The sequence below is a fragment of the Aulonocara sp. 'chitande type north' Nkhata Bay genome, linkage group LG14 (assembly GCF_057382095.1).
Source record: "Aulonocara sp. 'chitande type north' Nkhata Bay isolate Kocher_YH1m ecotype deep benthic linkage group LG14, A_spYH_male_GT1.1, whole genome shotgun sequence".
In the NCBI taxonomy this organism is placed as follows: Eukaryota; Metazoa; Chordata; class Actinopteri; order Cichliformes; family Cichlidae; genus Aulonocara; species Aulonocara sp. 'chitande type north' Nkhata Bay.
The window spans coordinates 12,527,981-12,553,206 of NC_141357.1; the positions used below are offsets into that span (position 1 = coordinate 12,527,981).

The 25,226-nt window shown below is 41.5% G+C and overlaps 1 protein-coding gene across 3 annotated transcripts in view; it reads left to right on the forward strand.

Moving 5' to 3' along the window:
- Positions 1 to 23,368, forward strand: part of pde2a (phosphodiesterase 2A) — a 174,345-nt gene extending 150,977 nt beyond the window's left edge. For all 3 annotated transcript variants that reach the window (XM_086260993.1, XM_086260994.1, XM_086260995.1), the window contains 18 exons: positions 2,666 to 2,777; positions 2,910 to 2,949; positions 3,471 to 3,534; positions 3,803 to 3,884; positions 5,178 to 5,352; positions 7,033 to 7,145; positions 12,257 to 12,334; positions 12,447 to 12,569; positions 12,669 to 12,739; positions 13,025 to 13,147; positions 13,235 to 13,322; positions 15,271 to 15,318; positions 15,630 to 15,704; positions 15,838 to 15,937; positions 16,824 to 16,936; positions 17,796 to 17,834; positions 17,952 to 18,058; positions 19,936 to 23,368. In XM_086260993.1, the coding sequence (XP_086117119.1) occupies positions 2,666 to 2,777; positions 2,910 to 2,949; positions 3,471 to 3,534; positions 3,803 to 3,884; positions 5,178 to 5,352; positions 7,033 to 7,145; positions 12,257 to 12,334; positions 12,447 to 12,569; positions 12,669 to 12,739; positions 13,025 to 13,147; positions 13,235 to 13,322; positions 15,271 to 15,318; positions 15,630 to 15,704; positions 15,838 to 15,937; positions 16,824 to 16,936; positions 17,796 to 17,834; positions 17,952 to 18,058; positions 19,936 to 20,170 (1,786 nt within the window). In that variant the 3' untranslated portion in view covers positions 20,171 to 23,368. The remainder of the gene's footprint in view (positions 1 to 2,665; positions 2,778 to 2,909; positions 2,950 to 3,470; positions 3,535 to 3,802; positions 3,885 to 5,177; positions 5,353 to 7,032; positions 7,146 to 12,256; positions 12,335 to 12,446; positions 12,570 to 12,668; positions 12,740 to 13,024; positions 13,148 to 13,234; positions 13,323 to 15,270; positions 15,319 to 15,629; positions 15,705 to 15,837; positions 15,938 to 16,823; positions 16,937 to 17,795; positions 17,835 to 17,951; positions 18,059 to 19,935) is intronic.
- Positions 23,369 to 25,226: the final 1,858 nt, after the last annotated feature.

The window sequence follows — 25,226 nt, forward strand, 5'->3', positions numbered from 1 at the left end:
TGCCTGCTGCTGATACGTGAAATCAGGATATTTTAGGTTAGTTCAAGCAGAAACTGTTGGTGATGCCGAGTGTCTGTGCAGAGAGCACACAAGGGAAACAATGCTGATTATTAACAGTCTGCCATCTGAGTCTGAGCTGAACTGATCTTCAGGTATTTACTGATGATTTGCAAGAAAACCCTGTATATGTTTTTGTTAGAAGTCAAGGCCTCACCTGTCCCTCATTCTGCATGGCTGTTTGTCATCACTCTTGCGAATCCCTACTCGGCAGTGCTTCTTGCTTAAAAGTCTTGCAAAAGTATGCAGCTGTCATTTATTGGGCAAGAAGACCCGCTAACTCATCAGGTTGTTAATATGACTCCATCAACAATGCACACCCATCTTTCACTGCAAGGGCTGATGCTTACAAAACGTACCATTATAACCCAGAGTGACACAGTTTTACACGGATAATTTAAGTCTGGGTCCCGCTCCGTGTCACTGGCAGATGTGGAAAGTCCGTCATTTGACAGAGTGACCGCCCCCAAACATGTACCACAGCACTTTTTGAGCTTGAGCTCTAATGTGTGTGTGTGTGTCCAGATGGCTGCGATGAGGATGACAGTGTGAGGATCTAGCGTCAGGTCATGAGCCTAAAAGCAGCAGGAGGCTTTGCTGCCTGGTTTGGCGCTATGTTTTGGCATGCGTGTGTATGTATTTGGTTGTGTGTGTGTGTGTTGCCCAGAGCAATGCTGCTATCTCCTGAATGCAGAAGTCTGTAAACTTGCACTCCAGCTGTTTGTCTCTGTGTTTGTCTAAGAAACTGGGAAAGTTTTTTTGTGTATTGTATGATTTCCACACACGTGCAGACACTCTCACGCAGTCCCGTGTTTGTACTCCCTCCCTCTCTCTCTCTCTCTCTCTCTCTCTCTGTCAAGATTGTGAGAGATGAGAAGGGATCATGTCCTATAATTTCTCCCTCTGCCAGTGGCACAAATGATAGAGCTTGCATCTCATTACCATAGTAACAGCAGCAGGATTATGGTCTCAGCTGTGCATATAATGTGATGAATATCCTGTTCTGTGAGCACAATCATCCAGATTTTAGAAGAGCCGTATATCTCGAAGGTGCATCGCCTCATTATAGATATTGTCTGATCATATTCACGGTGTCCTCTTCACCCGTGACACCGGTGTATAACAACATATTGTGACACTGGTAACAGGTCCGTATCTCAGATTTAGTGGCAGCAGGAAAAAGAAGCAGCTTGAGAATGAGCAGAAGCACATTGTTAGAAGGAGACAATAGAGACACTGTTTTTTTTTATTTACACTCAGATATATTGTTCTTTTGACAATTAGGCTGAGTGATGGTTTGTTTCTAAGTGATGGCAGGATTTTTAACTGCTCCAGTCCAGTGTCACAGAAGACATGCACCTTCTGGTCTTTGGAGGTGGACTCCCACAGGCTGTTGATCATTTTCTATCACAGCTTCAAATAACTGGCGTCTGCCACCAAAAAATATTTTCCACTCTCTTTATTCTGACTCCTCTGAATCTCTGAATGTCACTCGTAAAGATTTGTAGGACACTTGTTGAAGTTAAAGTGAGCCTGACAGGCTTTTTTTCAGGCTCCAACCTCTTTTGCTTAGATTCCTCTGAGGCCTCCAAGCGGAGGGCAAGAACACCTTGAAGCAATATACAATATACCCTGATATCTGCACAATAATATGCCACTGCCCTCTGTAGGCAAACACAGACAACTACAAGCATGAATGTGGTCAATGGTGTTGCTGTCAGTTTTGCCTTCACTTGTTGCCTGCACAGAGTTGTAAGTCTTTGTCGTAGTTAGCCAAGAGTAGAGACTGTTGTCTTTTCCACCTTCCTGTGTGTGAAGGTAATTATTGAGGTTTCTTATTTACTTTTTTTGCATGATTTTAGTTTTGGAAAAATGTCTCAAGTAAGAGCGTGTTCATGTTTTTATGACAAAACAGATTATTTAAATGGTTCTGATATACAGTATTGTACAAAAGTCTTTATTTAGTTTTTATATGTTAGTAGGAATATGGAAAATAGAAAATGGAAATGGGAAAAAAACAGCTCTTTGGCAATTTGATGCCTGTCAAAATGTGTTATCTTTGTTTTTCTGGCAGGCTGCTAATAAGAAAGTACCTAAAGATACCATTTAAAATTGGTTCATTGCTAAGTTGTCTGTTGCATGTAGACAGTACACAGGTTAATCTGTTGGATTAGGTATGCTTGAATGATTCATAGGTCATTGTGTAGTGACTAAAGCAGAAAACATTCCTCCTAAAATGTTCAGGTACAAAGACTGGACTAAAAATAAGTGAAAAAGCAACCAATGTCCTAAGAAAAACTGAAAGACCTTCAGAAAACCCGGAGAACTACTTATCAAGGGCATTTTAAAAAGTTATTAGAAAGTCTGGATCCTGGGAAGCAAATTATGAAGAAATAAAAGGTGGCTCAAGACTTTTGCACACTGCTCTATTTACATATCTGCAGTTGGATAGTTTAATTACAAGATTTCATTTGTAAGCCATTTCATAAATGGGAAATGTTTCATAGCAGTGCAAAATCCAGATTTGTTATAATAAATGAAATAAGTAGCAGCCTGTTAGTTATAGCCAGGCTTTTACCCTTTACTCTGTGTGTGTTCCCTATTGCAGACACACCGAGGTAGATGAACATGCCATCCAGCACTGTTTCTGCTACACTTCAACAGTCCTCACTTCAACTTTGGCCTTCCAGAAAGAGCAGAAGCTCAAAGTGGAGTGCCAGGTACTGCACATGCACACGGACACACACAAAAACACACACCCATCCAGTCATATTCTCACATATGCCGTATGCATAAATATACATGAAGTTGCCCTTTGAAGAGCTATTTGTGTTCGCTGTTTCTCTTTATAGGCGCTCTTGCAAGTGGCCAAAAATCTCTTTACACATTTGGGTAAGTCTTCTCTCCTCCGTCTGTCCATCCATGTGTCTGTCAAGTGTGAAGCAAGACCAGTGTGGTGCAATTTGCATTAATTGAAGTGATCACCTTGTGAAACAAATGGTGCACATAATTGAATGAGATATTAGCGACCCTTAAGGTGATCATTGTCATAAAATCAAAAGGGCATTGAAAATTATGGGTCCACCTTTCTTTCTTATAATTTCCATCTATCTGTGGAGGTATTTCCATTCTTATCGAGCTGTAAGCACTGATGGCATCGTGATTGCAGGTACAAAAATTGATCTGTTGGTAGAGCAAATTGCCTCTCACTGTACTGAAGCGTTGATTACAAAAGCTCTTATCAGCTTGTGTGGCGGATCCACCGGTACTCGTACTGTAATCTCTGTTTCTGTCTATCTGGGTTTTGCTGTGTCCCCTTATAATTTCCTCTGTTTTCCATTTAATTCCCTCTCTCATCCTTCTTTTTTTCTCTCGTTCTCCCCCCGTCCTCTCTGTCTCTCTGATTCTTTCAGATGATGTGTCAGTGCTGTTACAGGAAATTATAGTGGAGGCCAGGAACCTCAGTGATGCAGAGATGTAAGCCCTCTGATTCATCTTCAAAGGGATTTATCAGTGTGCGTGTATGAAAGACAGAAAGAGTGTGTGCATGTGTGTCTGTGCATAGTGTGAATGTCTTTATCTCCATTTGCAAAGGCTATCTAGGCAATTTGTTCTTAACTGACTTGCGTCATTTAATAAGTTACAAAATGACCTGAGATGAAACGAGATAAAACTCTCTAATGTTCTCAGCTGTGCTCCGTTCTGTCTCTTACCCCTCGAAATCTGACGTTCACTGTTTCTGCAGCTGTTCGGTGTTCCTGCTGGATCGTGTGAGCCATGAGCTGGTGGCAAAGGTGTTTGATGGTGGTGTGGTCAGTGAGGAGGAGGTACGGCAAACAAGCATTTAATTTAACACACATATAAACACTTAGCATGACTGTGCTGACAGTGCACAGCTGCACCGTGGCCTAATGGTCTAAGATTTATGGAGACTTTTTTGGCTGTCTTGAATTTGGCAACAGGGAGTAACAGGAAATTATAACAGGGAGAATTATCAAAGTACACTGAACAAATATCTACATACTGGAATAATAATGATAATAATAAACTTTATTGCATCACAGGAAAAAAGTTAAACATCTAAAAAGAAAAAAAGGCCAAATAACAACAAGACAAATAATAAGAAATACAGGAATACTAAAACCAACATTGTGACATTCATAAAAACTTTACGATTAAAAAATGGTTTAAAAGATTCAAAAGGTTCTGATGTCATTCCGATCACAATTGGAGCTCTGACGGATGAGGCCCGCTAACCTTTCTTTACAAGAGACCTCAGGATAACCAGCAGAACCTCATTCACTGGTATCAGTTAGTGCCCAGGCACATAGATGTTAATGAGTCCTTCATGTAATTCAAACCATTAAAAGCTTTAAAGTAATTAGAATCAGTCTTTTGAATGATACGGTGGAGAGGCAGCATATATATTGAAAGCAAAAGTGGGCCAAGCATAGAGCCTTGAGGAACACCACAATAAAATGAGAGCATTTAGCATCCCATCACTAAACACACACTTAATGAAACCTGACAGACACATATTTGTTAATTAGACAAGATGAAATCAAATGAAACCGTTCTTATTGAGTTCAGTGATGGCAGCGGGGACAAAGCTGTTTTTATAACACTTTGTCCTGCATCTTGGAACTAGAAAGCTCCGTCCCCAGGGAAGAAGCTGAGATTCACCCTGTAGAGGATGGGAACCATTATTAAGAATTGATAAAGCCATCCGTTGTTCCTGTTTAGTGTACAGGGAGGCTAAACAGGGCTGTGACTCACCTATCAGACGACTGGACCATCTCACTATCCAATTCAGTCAGATTTTCTCTGCAACAGAGGTCTGACCGAACCATGCCACCAAACAAAAAGATAAAACAGACTCAATAAAAGGACGATAAAACGAAGTTAAATTGTTCAGTCAATGTGGAAATGAGCAAGTTTCCTAAGGCAGTAAAGGCACTTGTGACCCTTTTTCCAGACCAATTTGTAATTCTCATCAAAATTCAGGTTTTCATTGATTATGGTTCCAAGATATTTATATGATTACACTTGCTGATTGTCTCCCTATCCTGTGAGCTGTTAAGTAAAGACAAAACTGTGTGTGTCTTCGTGTCTGAGCACAGAATGAGTTTCGCATCCCAGCCGATCAGGGCATTGCCGGCCACGTGGCGACAACTGGTCAGATTTTGAACATTAAGGACGCCTACTCTCATCCTCTTTTCTATCGTGGGGTGGATGACAGCACGGGCTTCAGGACTCGCAACATCCTCTGCTTCCCCATCAAAGATGAGAATAACGGTAACAATGCATGAACACACACATTTGGACTTTTCATTTCATACCAGTGAGTTCAACACAAAGGGATTTCCTGATGAAATCATGCAAAATATACAACCTTGTGTACCAAAAAGTGGGAACTATGTGTAAAATGTTGATAAAAGCAGAATGCAGAACATTTTTATGTAATTCAATTTGACAACAGCTCAAAGCCTGTTTGAAATTGGAGGTTAGCAGCACATTTCAAAACAGTTCAGGCAAGAGGATCAAAAGCCTTAAATATAATGTAATGCTAAAAACAAGACACCTGGCAGAACAGCTCACATCTCATTAGGGTAATTAGTAACAGGACTGTGTCTAACAAAAAAACATCCCAAAGAGTCTTTTACAAGTAAATATGGGGAGGGTCTCAACACTCAAGGAAGGGCAAATTATTCCAGAGAATTTGGGGAATTTGTCACATACAGTGATTAATATAATTAAAAGATGCAGGGAATTGAGGCAAAGCTCTTTTTGCAGAGGACAAGACTTTAACCATTACTGAGTAGCTCTGGTCTGCTGGCCTCTGGCAACACTGCATTAAACATGTACGTGATTCTGTAGTGAATATTACTACACATGATCAGGACGGCTTCTGTAAACCAGCAAATGCAAACCATCAGAGCATCCAAGTTAAAGCTCTGTGACGCAAAGAAAAAAAGTTAAGAGAGGCTGACGTGAAACCTCTCCTTTGGTATGAAAATATTTTTGGAGATCATGTACATGGATGTTATCAGTGAACAGTTCAAAAACCAATACCTTTACTGGAAAAGGGGGCGCATTCGCGTGCACTGTGTAGGCAACGTACACATCTATAAAGGAACTTTTAATTATGAAGGGTGAATATCAATATGAAGCAACATTTACTGCCCTTTAGACATGTTTTCAGGGAAATCTTTGATTATTTCAGTATAAAAAACCAAAAAAAACATTTTGGACATTTTCCAAGAGCGACAATAAAAGAGAGCAGGTGCTGAACTGGTCCCCGAGACCAGCATTATTTCACAAGAAACCCAACAAACAAGAAGAACTGTAATAGATGTCGTGCAAAAACAGAGAAGTATCTTCTCTGAGACTTGTATAAAAGCTAAGCAACTTACACCAGATTTAAAAACATCATATTTAGTGCATTATTGCCCTCTTGTTTGTTTGTTTTTAAGTGGAGCTTCATTCTCGGAATAGCACAAAGAGAGGTTACATCACGTCCTACATGTATAACGTGCACTTTAGACCATCTTCTGTGTTCCAGACTTTCAGAAACCTCTTCTCTATTTTGATGCTGCTGCCTAATGGTTTCTGCTGTATCCACAGAGAAGCTTTGCAGTCAGTGTCATTTGTCTCCATGTAAAAAAAGGAGCTGTCTGCGGATCATATTAACATTTTAATTTCAGAGCTTTTTATGTGCAATTAGGTTTGACTCCACCGTGAAATCAATTCAAGTTAGCAGACCTTTTTGACTCGACGTTGACTTTTGCCATTTGTGCCTCATTTTCTCGTCCTTGTCGCTCCCTCTTCCACTCTCCATTTTTCTTCATCAACTTTCACCCGCCTCCATCCATCCCTGCATCTCTCGCCCCTCTTCCTGCTTAATCATTTCCTCCCTAATTGTTCCACCTTCCTCTTCTCCTCACCCCTTTCCTCTTTAAATCTTCCGTTTTCCAGAAGTCATCGGCGTCGCTGAGTTGGTGAATAAGATGAATGGGCCGTGGTTCAACCGCTTCGATGAGGATTTGGCGACAGCTTTCTCTATCTACTGTGGCATCAGCATTGCCCATGTGAGTCTCTTCTAACTCCCTTTAATCAAAGAGACCAAGTTGTTAAAAAGTAACACACATACATGAGCATGTGAGGAGAAATAATTTAATTCCAGTAACTATTATTTTATAACTTCTCACTTTCCAAACTTCCTCTGATTATCTCTGTGAGCAGCAGTGAATAAATCCAGACTGCTATACAATTCATCTTCATACACACTGACTCTCTCGGTCAATAAGTCAGCTTCATTTTTAAATAATGTAATCTCTGCAAGTTCCATGCATCCTTATAATGATGCAAATATAAGTGAGTTTAGCATTTACAGTATATCCATCATTAGGAGGCTCTCCCCAAAATAGTTGACGATGTCAGAAAGATTGATCCCGTCCCGGCGAGATGAGATCAGCTCAGTGGGAGTGAAATGCTCAGTCGAGGCAGAGAAGAGGAAAGTCTCAAGGGAAATTTAAGGAGATTCAGTCAGATGGAAGTGAACGGCTTTCGTGGTGCAGTTCATTGGCATTGTATGATTGCTGCAAACTGAACTTATTAACATACTTCCAGCTGAACAGCTGTGCGCGGCTCACAGAGACGATTATGAAGACGATCACGTCTGTGATAATAGTGATGAACAAACAAGGAGAGATATATTTGTTATCGCCCACAAACTCTGTTGAAATATTGTCTTTTTCATCCTTCACCACCCTGATCTCAGATAAAAGAAAATGTCTTCCCGTTCTAATAAACAGAGTCACTTCATGTTGAGTAGCTCCTGCAGAGTGTGACCTCTGAATGACTGCTGGTACTTAATAGGTTATCTACAAACTATAAACATATTTGATAGAAAAAAAATAATTGCTTTCGAGGCCACTAATTAATGATTTAAAGCACAGCCAGATATATTATTCATCAGATCTCACCCAGTATCGTGCTGTAGAGTACTCTCAGGGTTGTAAAAAGCTCCCTCATGTACTAAAAGGTAAAGCGGGGGCCAGACGTAGGGCTGTGAAAAGCCCACGAAAATTAAAACATGCTTGTTAATCATGAATCACAGGTTTACCATTTGAATGTGAATGTAAAAGCAGTAACAAACATATGTGTGCAATCACAAACTGGTGAGACAACTGAAAATGGCTTCGATGTGCTTGGAAAAAGGCGGTGAAGAATATTCCGGATAATCCGACAAAAGCCCAAACAAAATACGAAAGTCCAAGTGAGGAAAAACAAACGGGGAAAAACTGAAAGGTGCCAAAACTCAGAAAACAAACAGAGAGGCGCCAGAAGAGCAGACACGAAGGTTGGCAAACTGAAAGCTGAAAAGGATTAAGAGTTTCCTTCAAAGCAGCTAAACATGTTTTTCAGCCATAGAAGTTGGGCTACGTCCACACGTACACGGTTTTAGGGTTTATTTTCACTTTCATTAAAGAAAAACAATCCATACAACCACTGTTTTGTCCACATGAAAATGCAAAACGAGATCATGCCCAAGCAACAGGTGGCGATAAAATCCTGATCATATAGAAATGTTGGCCACTCAGAGGCCTACAAACAATAACACGGCGCACAGTCTGACATCAAAAATCAGGCGCATGTCTTAGAAGCAGGAGCAAAAGCTGAAAATCAAATATAATTTTCTGCAACATATGTTTATAGTGGCTGTTGTACCTTAATGTTTGTTTCCTGTAGGTCAGTTTTCAGAGATCAAAATGCTTTTTGTGTGTGAACGAAAGGCCAAAACAAAAATCTGGATAATTTATCTTTTTATTAATGACATCATACCTCTTGTTAACCACCTGATTTTTTGCTTCAGTGCATCCAAAGATATTTATTTAGTGCATTTCTACTGTATCTGAGCACTCAAAGCATTTTTTACTACTTGCCTCATCCACACACTTTTTTCTATGCATAAATGATTTTATATCAGTGGATGCATTGGAGGAAACTGTCAGGGTCCTGGGTCTCCTGACCCAGCGTTTTAGTTCATTGTGATTTTTACTTTGTAGGTCCGTGTCTTATGTGAATGTGTCCTGCTTTGCTTGTCTCGTCAGTTCTAATTTCCCCCAGCTGTGCCCTCCTTCTGTGTCTCATTCTCCTCGTTACTTCCCAGTGTATTTAGACCCTGTGTTTCTCTGAGTCAGTGTTGCGTCGTACCCTCAACAAGCTGTGTGTGTTTTGCCTCTGTGTTACCAGTGTTTTGTTTCCAGTTCCAGTTCAGTGTTTTCTGCTTCAGTGTTTTAGCCCACCAGCGTTTTTGTTTGTCTTTTGATGCCTTTAGTTAGTAAGAGGGTTTCCAGCAATTAAGCTGCTCTTTAAGTTGAACTTCTGTGTCTGAGTCCTGCATTTTGGATCCACCACTCCTGCTTGCACGCCTGCCACGCAGCCAACCATGACAGAACGACGCAACCATCAAATGGATCCTGCGGACTCACGGTCTCAGTATCTCGCGCAGTTGTGGAATCACTGCCGGGAAGTAAACCACGCTGAGGACACCCCCAAGAGACTCCTTCAGGTGGTCTTTTTTGACAACTTTTTGTCTTCCACCCTCTGCACAGCTGGTTTTTTGGACATTAACAGATTAAAACAACTAATAACAGCTCTGAGAGCCAGGATATGCTTCGAACTGTTTGGCATGGGCGGTCCAGGCAAGGAAGGGTCAGCTACCCTCCTGGAAGCCCTCGCTGCCTGGTATTCTCAGCATCAGCATCTTTTCCCATCCAGATTTATCACTAAATCATTCTATCCTCCCTTAAGAGAGGGACTGCGTCCTCGTTGCCTTCACCCCAGTACACCAGTGTCACCTGTGTCTCCAGTAGCTCAGCTCCCAGTGTCGCCTGCTCAGCAGCCACTCTCGGCTCAGGCTCCTGTGTCGCCTCTGTGTCAGCCAGTGGCCTCCATGACGGCTGGCTTAGTGATCTCTTCCGCTGGAGGGTCCGAGGGACCGCTCCGGCCTTTGCTTCCTGCCTCGTCGGCTGGGGGGCCCGAGGAGCCCGCCCAGCTTCCTGCCTCGCCTGCTGCTGCTCCATCACCTGCTCAGCCTTCTGTTCAGCCGGTGGTCTCTGCACCTACTGATTATGCCACGTCAGCTGGAGGGCCCGAGGAGCCCGTCCAGCCTCATGCCTCGTCAGCTGGAGGGCCCGAGGAGCCCGTCCAGCCTCATGCCACGTCAGCTGGAGGGCCCGGGGAGCCCGTCCAGCTTCCTGCCTCGTCGGCTGGGGGGCCCGAGGAGCCCGTCCAGCCGCCTGCTGCAGCTCCATCATCATCCTCGCCTGCTGCAGCTCCATCATCATCCTCGCCTGCTGCAGCCTCCGGGTCCTCCGCATCGCCTGGCCCGGCCTCCGGGTCCTCCGCATCGCCTGGCCCGGCCTCCGGGTCCTCCGCATCGCCTGGCCCGGCCTCCGGGTCCTCCGCATCGCCTGGCCCGGCCTCCGGGTCCTCCGCATCGCCTGGCCCGGCCTCCGGGTCCTCCGCATCGCCTGGCCCGGCCTCCGGGTCCTCCGCATCGCCTGGCCCGGCCTCCGGGTCCTCCGCATCGCCTGGCCCGGCCTCCGGGTCCTCCGCATCGCCTGGCCCGGCCTCTGCCTGTGCTTCGCCTTGTCCGGCCCCGCCGTCGCCTTGTCCGGCCCCGCCGTCGCCTTGTCCGGCCCCGCCGTCGCCGGGTCCGTCTGTTCCTGCCTCGTCATCGCCTGGTCCGGCCCTGTCATCGCCTGGTCCGGCCTCGCCTGGTCCTGCCTCGTCTGGTCCTGCCTCGTCTGGTCCTGTGCCCACCGGGCCTCAGCCAGTACGCTTGACACTGGAGCGCCGCCGCTGCCTTCCGCGCGGTCGGCCCCCTGGACTGCTCCGTCGTCTCCTTCGTCGCCGCCGTTGCCTTCCGCGCGGTCGGCCCTCTGAACTGTTTGGACTCCTGTGCTGTCGGCCCCCGGGCCGGCCCCCTGAACTCTTCTGTTTTGGACTCCATTTTTCTTGTGCTTCGGTGTTTTTGTTTCGTGCCCTCCTTCCTGGGCCCCCGCCGCCCGCCCTGGTCGGGTTGTTTTCTGTTTTGGGCGGTTTTTGTTTTTTTTTTCGTTTTCTTGTGTTGGGCTGTCGGGAGCCAGCCCTTGGGGGGAGGGTACTGTCAGGGTCCTGGGTCTCCTGACCCAGCGTTTTAGTTCATTGTGATTTTTGTATTATTGTACTTGGTGTGAGTTTCTATGGTTTCTAGTTTCGATCCCTTGCCCTTCATGTTTCTCTATGTCCCCTCTGTTCTGTGTAAGTCTGTGTCTGCATGTTTGAGTTCCCCTCTGTGTCTCTCGGTTCTTAGAGTCCTCTGCCTTATGGTTTATGTCTCTGTGTTTCTTAGTTGCTGTCTCCACTGTGTCAAGTTCGCGTCTCTGTGTGATCCTTCCTGTTTTACTTTGTAGGTCCGTGTCTTATGTGAATGTGTCCTGCTTTGCTTGTCTCGTCAGTTCTAATTTCCCCCAGCTGTGCCCTCCTTCTGTGTCTCATTCTCCTCGTTACTTCCCAGTGTATTTAGACCCTGTGTTTCTCTGAGTCAGTGTTGCGTCGTACCCTCAACAAGCTGTGTGTGTTTTGCCTCCGTGTTACCAGTGTTTTGTTTCCAGTTCCAGTTCAGTGTTTTCTGCTTCAGTGTTTTAGTCCACCAGCGTTTTTGTTTGTCTTTTGATGCCTTTAGTTAGTAAGAGGGTTTCCAGCAATAAAGCTGCTCTTTAAGTTGAACTTCTGTGTCTGAGTCCTGCATTTTGGATCCACCACTCCTGCTTGCACGCCTGCCACGCAGCCAACCATGACAAACTCTGTAAAAGACCATAAGGACAGGGAGAATCGAACCACTAACCTGCTCTACCTTCTGTGCCACAGCCACCCACAAACATACTTTCAAAATAAAATAGGACTTCATCTCTCACTAGCATGTAGTCAGTGGTACCATGAAAAGCAAAATATGGTTCCAGCTGGAAGATCGATCATAAGTAGGAGATCCTGATAACATAATATTTCACTGAACTTTATTACTTTATATCACAAACATCTAATTTAATTTCTTTCTGTTTGTCTTTGTCCAGTTATCGTGATAATATAATGAATTCATTCTTACTAAAAATGAATTAGCAACGTTTTAATGTGCCGGTTCTTCCTCCAGTCTCTGCTCTACAAGAGAGTCCACGAGGCTCAGTTCAGATCCCATCTGGCCAATGAAATGATGATGTACCATATGAAGGTAAAATCACATCTCTTCATCCCACAAACTCACTCTCGCACAGCGACGCGCAGCATTTACTGACAGTGTCCATGCTATTTACTCAGTATGATTCAGTATGAGTCTGTGGCAGGTTTCAGAGGAAGAGGTGACTAAGCTGCTGGTATCTGGCATCGACCCGGTGAACGAGATTGACCCGTGCTTCGCAGAGTTCACGTGCACGCCGCGCTCCCTTCCCGATGACACCACACCGATGGTAAGAAGCAGAGAGAGAGAGAGTGTGTCTGAATGCTGTCAGCACAAAGATTTAAAGAGAACAAAATCTGATGTAACTTCTCCTGTTGTGTGTCTGCAGTGCGTTCTCAGCATGTTTGAAGACATGGGTTTCATCAACACCTATAAGATCGACATGCACACGCTCGCCAGGTCTGACATCCATCAATTTATATGCTGTGTTTAAGAGCCTGTGCTTTAAATCATTTTCCATCAGCTGTTTAAATAAAGAATATTTACTTTATTTATTAATGATTCTCTGGCTACATTGTTAAGTAGTATTGCGTTGTAAGCTTGTAGCAGAATCTTCAATCAGGTTTGTTTTTTTAAAGCTGATGGAGAGATGGGTTGTGAATGAGAATTTCCGGGGCTACCACTGAGTTACATGTTGGAAAAAAAAGTCATGAGAGTGTTTTTAAACTGCTGCCTTGGTGCCAGGTTCTGTCTGATGGTGAAGAAAGGCTACAGAGACCCTCCCTACCACAACTGGATGCACGCTTTCTCCGTCTCACACTTCTGCTACCTGCTCTACAAAAACCTAGGGCTGTCCAACTACCTCGAGTGAGTACACAAGTCTCAAAAGACTTTATAATGATGTTTTATATCATTTGTATTTAAAATGATTCTTCTATGCCTGCTGTCTTCTAGGGATATAGAAATATTAGCGCTCTTTGTGTCCTGTATGTGCCATGATCTGGACCACCGTGGCACCAACAACTCTTTCCAAGTGGCCTCGGTGAGAGCACATACTTTTGTTTTATTAGAAAGCAGTAGGAATGATACAAAATAATAGAAAAATAAACAAGGCTCTAAGCAGGACTGCAGCTTTATGCATGCAGACAAAAAATGCATTATGTGTTTATTTTCCCTATTCAGTCCAAAAGCTGATATAGGGAAAATAAACACAATAATAAGTAAACAAACCAGGGAAATGAGCAAGTAATCCAAAAACACTAGGAGATACAGGGAAGCTCTGAGCAGGGAGGTACAGCACTGGGGTACACACAGCTGCAATTAACAGAGGGGGGCAGAGACACACCTGATATAGAGAGGAGCGGTAGCAGGTACTAACACAGCTGAAGCCAACAAATATAATGAGATGGGGAAGTAAACACATCACAAGACACAGAAAACAGGAAGTGTGACACAACACAACACAATGGATGGACTAGAATGAGTCTGACACGGAGAGAAGATCGGCGGACGAGACGGAGGAACGTAGAAAGGTGAACGTGAAACGTGAACTAAAAGCAACGTCAACGGTAAAAATAAAAACTAATAACAACTGAAAACTTGGCATCTTAATAATGAATAAAACATGTGAATAAAAATGAATAAATCCTAAAAGGAAACCACAAACAGACGAGGCTTCTGAACTCTTAAACACAGTGAATTCAACTAAAGCAGCTATTTGATAAATAGAAAACTAAATACTAATTAGAGCAAGGAAAATAATCATACAAATGACAGCTAAATATATACAAACCCACAAGGAAGGTAACAAAAAATAGGTACCAGCGTGGTACCATGAACTATCTTAGTCTTTTCATTTCTTTTAGTCGTCTTCGAGAATAGTTCTTCAGGCTTCTTAAAGGACTTTTAAAGCTCTTCTTTGGATGTTTCTGTCAAGATGATCCCACTCTGCTTCAATAATGTTGAGGTCTGGGCTCTGTGAAAACCAATCCATGACTGATAGATGATCCATTGAGATAAATAGATGGATAGATGGATGAGCAAAAGGCCAGATGCATCAATGTGTCCTCTTTAGGAATCACCTTGGTGCCACAAAAATATAATTTTATGCCTTTTTGGCATTTTTCATTTTTGGATATATGAGTTCAGTAATTTTAACTTATATCTATTATTATGGTATATACAAGTGGTATCTTTCCAATTATTTGGCCTGTTTATTTGGGCTTCCTATCCTCTCAAATACAGAGCGTGTATTTAACAGGATAGGAACGGTGACCTGGCCTGCCTTCCCAAACCGCCTGCTCCTGAGCATCCCCAGAGGACTGCAGATCCACTCTGCCCAGATACTAACCACTCAGATGAGACTGAGAGAGAAAGAACACAATAAGAGGAGATAAGAGACAGAAGAAGAGAAGATATTGCAGTAAATGATAGTGGTTACTGCATTAACAATATTGTATTAGTATGTATTGTTTACTGTAAATGAAAAAAGAAAAAAAGCATATGAATAAATTAAAAAGCAAACGTTAGGGGGATGTTATTTGTGAATCACTTTCCCCGCCTGACAAAAGCCAGGAAGAAACACACAAACCATTTCATTTAACATGACAACAACAGCGGGAGTTATGATAATGTTGAAATTTTTACTTTAAATGCTCGAGATGAAGCATCCCGGGTAATAGCGAGGGTTGCACGGTTTTATCAGGGTCTAATCACGAGGTGATTAGAAGCGTGTCGCCCTGCTACACTCTAATCAGGCACAAACCTAAATCAGACACACATTATAAGACAAAAGTAATCCATCATTGATAAGCTTCTGTATATATATATATATATATATATATGTGTATTTTTTTTTTTTCAATTGAGAGCTGCCATCTCCTGTTAAAGAGAAAACACTGCTATATTTTATTGGAGGATGTTGATTTGAATCAATGTGCCGCGCATGCTAAAAGGATTGTGTTTCAAATGTGTGTCTGTTATGTTTCCAGCAATCTGTGCTGGCTGCTCTCTACAGCTCAGAGGGATCTGTGATGGAGGTAAAGTCTCTCAAAGTTTTCACACTGACTGTGTAAATCTTTATTTCCTATGACAGAGACGATAAGATTGTGCGATTACTGGTATAGGCTTGCTCCTTCATAGTTAATGAATGCCATTATCTGAGAGCTGCTAATGTAGTGTTCTGCTAGGACATCTAGTGGCCAAAATCAATCATGACATTTTTTTGCAGCAGCGATGAGGCAATGTGAGGAATTTAAATTGGTTTTTGCCTTTTGCATTGCAGCATTAGTCACTTTAGAGTCACCGTTTTCTAACACGTTTTGTCATTATGCTTTATTTGCCACGCCAGAGACATCACTTTGCCCAGGCCATCGCTATTCTGAACACTCATGGCTGCAACATCTTTGAGAAGTTCTCCAGGAAGGTGAATTATCAAACCCTCTCTCCATTCGTGCATTTCAACAACTTTCTTTTTTCTCAATCTCTCGCTGATTTCATATTTTCATTTGCTTCTATCACCGCCTTTGCAAGCTAACGATTATTTTTTATGTCTCTAGGACTACCAGCGCATGTTGGATTTAATGAGAGACATAATTCTGGCCACGGACCTTGCTCACCACCTTCGCATTTTCAAGGATCTGCAGAAGATGTCTGATGGTACATGTCACATGTTCAGTATGCGCAGCCACGTCTCTGCAGTTGCTTTAGACTCACACCCGTGAACAGCTCCAGGAGGCTCAGTTCTGATTGTCGATTCACACTGAAAGCAAAGCAATATTTCTTTTTACGTCTCCTTAGATTAAAGCGGCCTGATTTCACAAGGGAGACGAAACAATATAGAACATTAGAAATTCACCGTTTCAGTACAATTATCCATTGCTGAGCTGAAAGATCGCTCATAGACAGACAGACAACCCATTTTCCTCTGCACTATGACTTGCTTCTTTTTCATGAACTGACTTATTTTGCAGAGATCTGAGTTCACGCTTGCAACATTCAGCTCTGACATTCTTAATAATCCTCCACTTTCATTGGACTATTTACCCTTTAGAAAAGACAGTTGCTTACACTCTTATGCAATGTAATTGGCTGTAACCTCCAGGCCAGTGGTTTGTTACGCTTGAATGCAACCAATTATAAGTTATCCTGAGTGGATGTCTCCTCCGTGGAAACAATTTCGAGCCGTTAAAGCAATTCAAGGACATTAAAAACCACTAAATGAGTTAGCAACTTTCTCACACTCTAGAATAGGTGACTTGTCAATCATGGAGTAGAATACTGAATGAATGTGTAGAGTGTTAATAGGCACTGGAAAATCATTTCTGCCTACCAAACACGCAAAGTCTGCTTATCTAACATCCTTTTGTGACCTTCTTTTATTGTCACTTCTATCATTATGCATATTGGAGACTAAAATGAACTTTATGCAATGAGTTTGAAGCACTTTTGCTTCGGAATTGTGTGATTTTCCTCTTAGATGAAAGGCAGCAACAGTGCTTGAAATGCTGTTAACGCAGAGCGATGCGTTTTGTGTGTTTTTCAGATGGATACAATCCAAAAAGCCGTACCCACCACTCCCTGCTGCTGTGCCTGTTGATGACTTCGTGTGACCTGTCAGACCAAACCAAGGGCTGGAAAACCACACGCAAAATTGCTGTCAGTTTGTGTTCTGCACCAGTATATGTGAAACATTACCACATACTTACTAGAACTTGCCATTTGTAGCAAAAATGTTGTATTAATGTGTTTAATTCAGTTAAGACTGTTAATATTTCAGTATTACTGCAGTACAAATTCCAAAAGCTTAGTGGAAGTAATAGCTGTAATTATTTTGACCTAGTAAACTGCTCACTGTAGCAGTTTATTCTAAGTAGGAAGAAAATAGAAAAGGCTTTAGTGTGATCGGGTTCATGCTGCATTTGCTGATTTGCAGGAGAAAGAAGTTTCTGTTTCATCTTTTAGCAACACGACTAAAGATTTCTAATTAACAGTGTTTGTACAGTGAAACTGACCCATTTCTAGGACATTGGAGATTATGAGATGCAAAGCTGTACAGCTGGAAACAACCTTTGAGCTGTATTCCATTATTTTCTATTCTGAGAAACCGCACTCCATTTTAGGATTATGTTTAATCTTGGCCTGCCCCCTTTCCACCACCAAACCCGTAAATCTTGCCCCAAATCCTCCACCCTCAATCTCCAAACACCTAAAGCAAATAAACTGTAAATCCTTGTTTTCAAAACCAATAGCACATTTCTGTGGAAGACTTTATTGGCTTTTACAGTGCTCAGTTGATACATTATCATCTCAATAGCAAGAGAACGCATTTCTATCAGTGAAAAACCCCAATCACACCAAATATTGAACTTTAATAGAAGTGACTTGCAGTTTATGGCAGGTAACAGCATAAAATGTTTGCATAAAAGACAAATAAACTAAATTTCATACATAACGATGTCTCTATAAATATGACACATGTTAAGACTTTCAAATATCTGCTGCTATGTTCCTACAGGAGCTGATTTATAAAGAGTTCTTCTCTCAAGGAGATCTGGTATGTTTTAGTGTACGCTAACTGCTAAATGACATGTGAAAATAGTAACATGTGGTGAAAGTGTGTTATTGTACGCCTGACTGAGGTCATTAATCATAGCTTAACGTGTGTTTGCAGGAAAAAGCCATGGGTAACAGGCCCAGTGAGATGATGGACAGAGAGAAAGCGTACATACCGGAACTGCAGATCAGCTTCATGGAGCATATCGCCATGCCGATCTACAAGTGCGTACAAAACCTGAAAGCAGCACAGACTCATTATTGGATCTGTTTTGGTCCTTTTATCACACAAAGGATTTAGTTTGAAACATTGCTTAAAACAAAACTGTAGATTATGTACACATTATCCCCTGATTCTGGAGTCTTTTTGCTGATTGTTTTGGCATTCACTCTCATCAGCACTGTTTTTACTGTGGTTGAAACTTTTTAAACTAACTAGTGGACATTTGAGCATCTAAGTAACTCATTTAAAGGAGCAAGAACAGATAAAGGTAGATAAATTCATTACGTCGACATTAACAGTTTGAAATTAATGTCAATTAAATTCAGTAAATTTAAATAAGCAAGTGCATCACATTTGCAATATATAGACCTTTAAAGTGATAATCATAGAGAAACACGTCTGAAAAGTGAAGCCAGCCTCATACCTGCCATTCCTTCTAATGGCCTGCAGGGGAGGCGACTCTGCTGTTTCATTTCATGTTTTGTAGAATACAGCATGATATTTATTTGTAAATTATGGTCGCAGGAGTTCAATTCAGTTGATATATGTATATTTATATAGAAACTCCAACAATCAGATGATCCCCATGAGCAAGTAGTAAGAACTCCCCTGCAGGCTCAGGGGAGGGGCAGCCATGTCTTTTGTGACCGGTCGGGGTCTTTATAAGAGTGAAATAAACAATGAAGCAGGACTACTTGGTGACTGAAAAGTCACTAAGACAGATAGAATAAAGCATGGATGTAGCTTCTAGGTCAGAAGAATGTGCCTAGTGGCTTAACCTCCTAGGACCTGGCGTCCACATATGTGGACATCACATTTTGGGTTATTTAGACCAAAATACTCAATTTTGCGCTACAAGGGCCTGATATCCACTTATGAGGACATTATACTGCTACTGTTCTATCGAAATTTGAAACAAATATCCTCATATGTGGCTCTCATTTTTCTTAGAAACAAAAATCAGGTTAAAAAAATCTGGTAATTCTTTGTTTTTACATTCACCGGGTCCCAATATGCCCAAATATCAAAGACAAATTTAAAATGCATGTCGTGGAAGAGTTCGGGTCTTTGGAGGTTAAAGCTGCATTTTATCTGAAGGCCACCAGATGGGTTTAGTTTTGGTTGCAAAAAGCTTTCCGTGCTAATAGAAGTGTGTTGGAAATCAGCTTTCTATCTTGACCTCTTGAAACACTTTTCTGCTGATTTTATGGGCTCGGTAACTGGTTTTTGTTCTCATTGAATAACAAATGAAGTCTGTTATGTAAATCTTGTTCATATTACGTTTCAAAGTGGAGGTGGTATGAACCACACACTTGTTAGCTAATGACACAAGTCATCATCAATGAAGATGGCGATGGCAAACGCTCATCTCGAGGTTTCAGAACAGGATCTGAAAAACCAAAGGGTGACGACTTTTATACCACCTGTGGTTGCTACCATTTGAGCACACATGATCCTCAGATTCTCAGTCAGACCCAGACCTGGCACCTGACATCTGGTTATTGAAAAAGCAACCAAACAAACACATAATGCTTAAAGTGGAAGCTTGAAAACAGGACTTCAAAAACCAGTGATTGACATCAATTTGGCCACTAACATTGTCTATATATACAGTTTATTCTGATAATGTGCTGTGACTGCAACCTGTGAAAAATCAAAATGCCAGTTACTGGATGATTAAATACCCGATAGCACAGTTCAAATCATTACATGACGTTAAATAAATAAAATTAAAACAATAATTATATGAATGATTAATCCATTTCATTTAGAGTGGCATTAATTGAACAAACTCTCAGACTGGGACATTGAGGACTCTTCATTAGCAATCATGTGTAGGCCTAAAATTAACACCACCTGCTGCCTCCTGTCTTCTCAGGCTGCTGTCTGAACTGTTTCCCGGGGCCACCGAGCTGTACGAGAGGGTGGCGGCTAACCGTGAGCAGTGGACCAAAGTGTCCCATAAGTTCACCATCCGTGGGTTGCCTAGCAACAACAGCCTCGACTTCCTGGACCAGGAATACGAGCTGCTGCAGGCCCAGGGCGCTTTCGGGAGTGACGACCACTGCCTCAACGGCTGCCTCGACGACACAGAAGGAGGGAGGGGTCAGTGACGGCAGCAGGCCGCGGACGGTTTTCGTCGAGTTTTCCGTGGTCCCGTAAGAGGCTGAGGATACCTTTTTAGTGACCTAAGAGTCACAGGTCTCTCTCTGCTGTCAACCACTTAGATGCTTAGGAGGCCAGACAGGACGGGACAAAAGTTTCAAACTGAATCAGACGAGCGATCTGAAACGAGTGCTGGAGCCACACGTCTCCGGCTGAAGATGGCAGAAGGTGGTGACTTTGTCTATTTCAGCAGCTATAATAGGTTTTTACCACTAGTCACAAGCTCATTCATACAGTACTGATCCTGATTAAGATTGTAAAAACACACAGCTACACTGACACACATATGTACATGCACATACTGTCTCAAGATCGAGGGGGGCGGAAAAGATTCATTGTGACAGCAGAGACTACTTCAACATGTAACAGTGAGATGAAAGTGCTATAGTTTCTGTAAAATGTGTCATAAAAGCTTATATTGATTTAAAGCAGCTGCCATAGCCCTCACCTGATGCTTATGAATGCATGCTGTATGGACACCTCATGTTTTATTCCTTTTATCTGGGTCAGTGTTTATTTTTTTTCCATTAACTAAGAAATGAATGCACTCCATTTCCATTTCCATCTCCACTCCGTCTCAACACATTTTAGTTACAGCTTTTCAGGATATGTGTAATAATAAATTCATGACCATCAAGATGCACGGGGAGTTTTTGTTTCTTTTTAGTGATTCACTTCTTGCTTTTTTTAGGTGTTTAGGGGACAATTTGACAATCACTTATTAATGACAGAGTCACTGATCCCTGACCCTTCTTCATTAAACACTTAACCCAAAAGACTCCCATTTTATTCTTCTCACCATCCTCCATCTGTCACATTTCCTCTTCATTTAGGTCATTTTTTTCTGTTCTTGACTAACGTCCTCATGAACCCACTTTAGGTAAAGAGTAACCAAATCCCTTTAAAAGATCCATCTCATCTGTAAGTGCAAATGTGCCAGAGTAGAGTGTGTCATCGAGTGTGTCATATGGATCTGCCTTATTGCGCATCTTTGCTGCCTTTCTTAGAGCTTTTAATATATAAAAATTGAAATAAAGAGTCTGTTTAGTATGTATGTTGTATATTTGTTATAGAGATAGCGTGAGTATCGACGTGTTTGACTGAATGATCTGCTGAGAAGATGTATATCTGTGAAATACCCGTGTGAAGAACCTCAGATGTCACAATCGTCATTTCACTTCTTTCTATTTTATCTGCACAGCCACCCTCGGGTGTCCCAGTCAGACATAAAAGCGTTTTGTTCAGTTCTCAGTGCATCCAGATTGGGTTTTTTTTTTCTTTTTTAAAGAAACTAGAGATGTAGCCATCACAAAATTACTCTTTCTTGGAACCATCCAGCGGTTCACTATCGCTGCACTCCAAAGGAAGCGTCAGAAATTATGTTCTCAGCTTGTGCCTCATAGAAAACCTGACTGGATTTTTATGTTACAGTACGCTATTGCTCAGTTTTACCTTACGATGCTTAAAGTAGGAAATGCTGCAGAGCAATGTGAGGAAAACCGCTGAATAGTTACAAAGGGAAAGTGGACACCATTGCACGTGGGCTGCACGGGGAGGGGGCGGGGGATGAGTGAATGTGTGGATGGGCACGAGCGTCTACGTGGGTGAGAGAGAGGTAGTTAAGAGCAAGAGAGAAATATTCGGTGTAGCTCCACAGAGGCGGTGTTCACAGAAACGAGGCTGACACAAACCTCGAGTGATCTACCAGAATTTCTTCCTTCTTCTCCCCCCTTTCCTTTTATGCTGCCCCGATAATGTTAATGGAAGAAGATGAAAGCTTCTTTTCAGCTTTTTTCAAATCGCAGGTTACAAATGTAGGATTTCTCTTTGAAAAGTACCTTATGAACCCTCATGGGATCCTTTTGAAGACAATTAGTGAGGAAGGTTAATCGCCTCTAAAAGTGGTGTGATGTATGTGTGAAACCAAGATTGGGATATACATCAGCGCTAGCTCGATGGAAGTGCTTGATCTGCCGTGGACGAGATGGTTTTGCTGCAAAGCTTCTAAAGGGCGTACAGACGTGTCTGTATAAGAGCCACTCTCTCTTTCTTGAACTCTTTTTCTCATTTTTTTGTTTTATTTTTCAGTTATTTCAAAACCAACGTTTCACATGTACTTGTCTTTTTTTTCCATGTGCAATATAAATTGTCTGCCTCTGTGACACTGCATAGATTCCTATGTAAATACCTATGCCTCTTGTTAAATTATTGCTTTAGGTCTGAGTTGCCAAAGCCTTTTAAGTGTTAGATCATGATGTTTCCATTTAGAAAAGAAACACAAATCAATGGAGTGTGACAATTTTAATCCTAAAATGCTTCAGTTTTCTATCACGATTGTGTATCTGTCCTTTTTGTTTGTTTGTTTTAGAGAGTCAGGGCTAAATGTGCCAAGCAAACATTTTCTACTTTCTTGGCAAGCTGCAAAGTGAAAAAGAAAAAGAAAACATTAAAAACACCACAAGAAAAAAGAAAAAAAAAACCAGACAGAACTTAAAATATTTTTGTTCTCTAATGTTGGAGTGTCGACGAGGGCTGTGTTCATATTTGACTTTTCCCGCTACGTCATGACAGCTTGTCAATGGATTGTGAACACAATCGATTTCCCATCATCACAGAGCAGCGGGACTCGAACCTGTGACGTAACGTCATCGTAACAATCACCTGTGACATAATTGTTAAAAGTGGCAAAAAATATAATTGCTGTAAATATCAAGCGTTTCAAAAGAAAACGTTTCTTGATCGTCTGTCATTATTTACAATGGGACTTTTTTTTTTCCAATTCTGTAATGTGTTTAAAGTGGTTGCCTTCTGTTCTCCTTTTCTTTCTTTCTTTTTTCTTTTTTCTTTTTTTGCTAAGCCATTTTTGAACAACCCTAAGCTCAGACTTTAACAGAGGGGATGAAAGAAAATTATATGTTTGTTTGGGATATACATATAATATATAACCCAGGCAAATCTGAAATGTATAAATGATGCTTATACTGGTCAATAAATCCAGGATATTCATCTGTTAATTATTTGTTTCATTGAGTTCTGAGTGCTGGTGATCTTGTTCTTCGTGTTGAACAAGGACAATTTTCAGAAGTAGGCAAATGTGCAACATTTTAAATCATTTTTTTTTCTTGAAATAAATCTGGTGAAAGGCTTCTCGGTTGTCCTTTCTAAATGTGTGTGCACACCACACGTGTATTATGTTGTCTGGAACTGTGTATTTGTATCTGGCAACACTGATTTAGTCATCACAGAGGCATCTTTGCTGTTCCTGTTGACCTGTGCCACATGGACTCATGGTTAAGCATGGCTAGGCTAACATATTTCAGAGGGGTTCCTAGGATAAAAATCTACCCCTAAAGTAGTTAGCATTTCTCCTGTTTTTACATTTGTTTAAATAGAAATTATATAGCTTGTTCATACAGCTATACTTTTATAATGGGAAATTACATTTAAATTATATGTTATCAGCCCCTAGTTGAAGCTATTCCTGTATAGAGTTGTGGTCAGAAGCTTTCATAGACTCATCACAGGCAAAAATGTCATGGTAAATCTGGGTCTTTTTATGATTTCTCTTAACTGTTGAATGACTGTACAACAAATATCTTTAATAACTTTAAAAAGAAAATGAAAAATTTGGTGTTGAAGTTTGAATTGACTTTGAATTTTCTCAAAAGTATATATACAGGCTCAAACATATACATGTACCCCACTAATATTTGGTTTAATGTTCTTTTGCAAGTTGCGCCTCAACTTGACACTTTTGGTAGCCATCAACAACTTTCTGGCAAATGTCTGGCTGTATATATGACAACTCTTCAAGCGAGACAGCTCAGTCTTTATCTCATCTGTCCATAGAGCTTTTCTGCAGTAGACATTTGGCTCGACCATGTGAGCAGCTGCAAATTTCACTCGAGTGATTTTGACTTTGTAGCAGGGACTTCTTTCACGGTCAGCACTCTATCAGTCCATGGTGATGTACAAGCTTTACAGTGGACAGTGATGCTGGCGTTCCAGCAGTTTCCAGTTCTTGACAGGCTTAAACCTTGGTGGTTTCTGGGTTCCTGACCATCTGAGGGTTTGGGTCTTCCTGCAGATCTCGGCAAAGTCATGACACATCTGAATAACTTGTCCAATTGTTTAAATGATGATCTTGGAATCCTCAGTTGTTTAGAAATGATTCAAAGAGACATTCTTACTTTTGTAATTCTCCTTCTTAGATCGTCTCTGAAGTCCTTGGACTTTCCCATTGTTCTGACTATTGGTCAATCCAGTGACTGCTGTAAAATAAATCCTTTATATGCTGGCAAACTGAAACTACCAGTTTTAGCCAATCGTGACCCCTAATGAGAATTTAATAGCCCTCAGCACTGGCAAGTTAAAATCAATTGTAGAATTGCAGTACCAGTTATGAAAAGGTTTAAGATGGTGTATGTATATATTTAAGAAAGGATTTATTCTTTTTAAGAAAAATCCAAAATAAATCCAAACTTGTACACCCCAATTCTTGTTTTTTTTTTTTTTTTTAATTGATTAAAGGTGAATGCTGTGCAATCATTGCACCCTGGAAAAATAGCAGTTCAAATAAATCATTAAAAGCCCAAAATCACATGAAAATTATACCAATGATGAGTGTGTGTAAACTTCTGACCACAACTCTGTATGATAGTAGAAAGAAAAATTTGATTAAAGGGGACATATTATATTTTTATTAATGGAATTGACATAAGCCGATTGCTTTAAAACAACATTTTTATGATGGGCTTTCCTTATTAAGCCAAAAAAATATTGTTTTAAAGGAACAATAGGTGTGTGGGGCTGTCTTCCTGAGAGATAAGCTGCTCTCTGAGTCATTATACAGGCCGTGCACTGAAAAAGCTGTCAGAATGGCTTGGAGCAGACTGAACCCTAAGCGTTGGGAATTATGCGAATCCCCCAATAGTGCATATATGACAGAATAAGGAAAGAACATCATAGGTCACCTTTCATGAATATGAGACAGGCGAGTCTTAG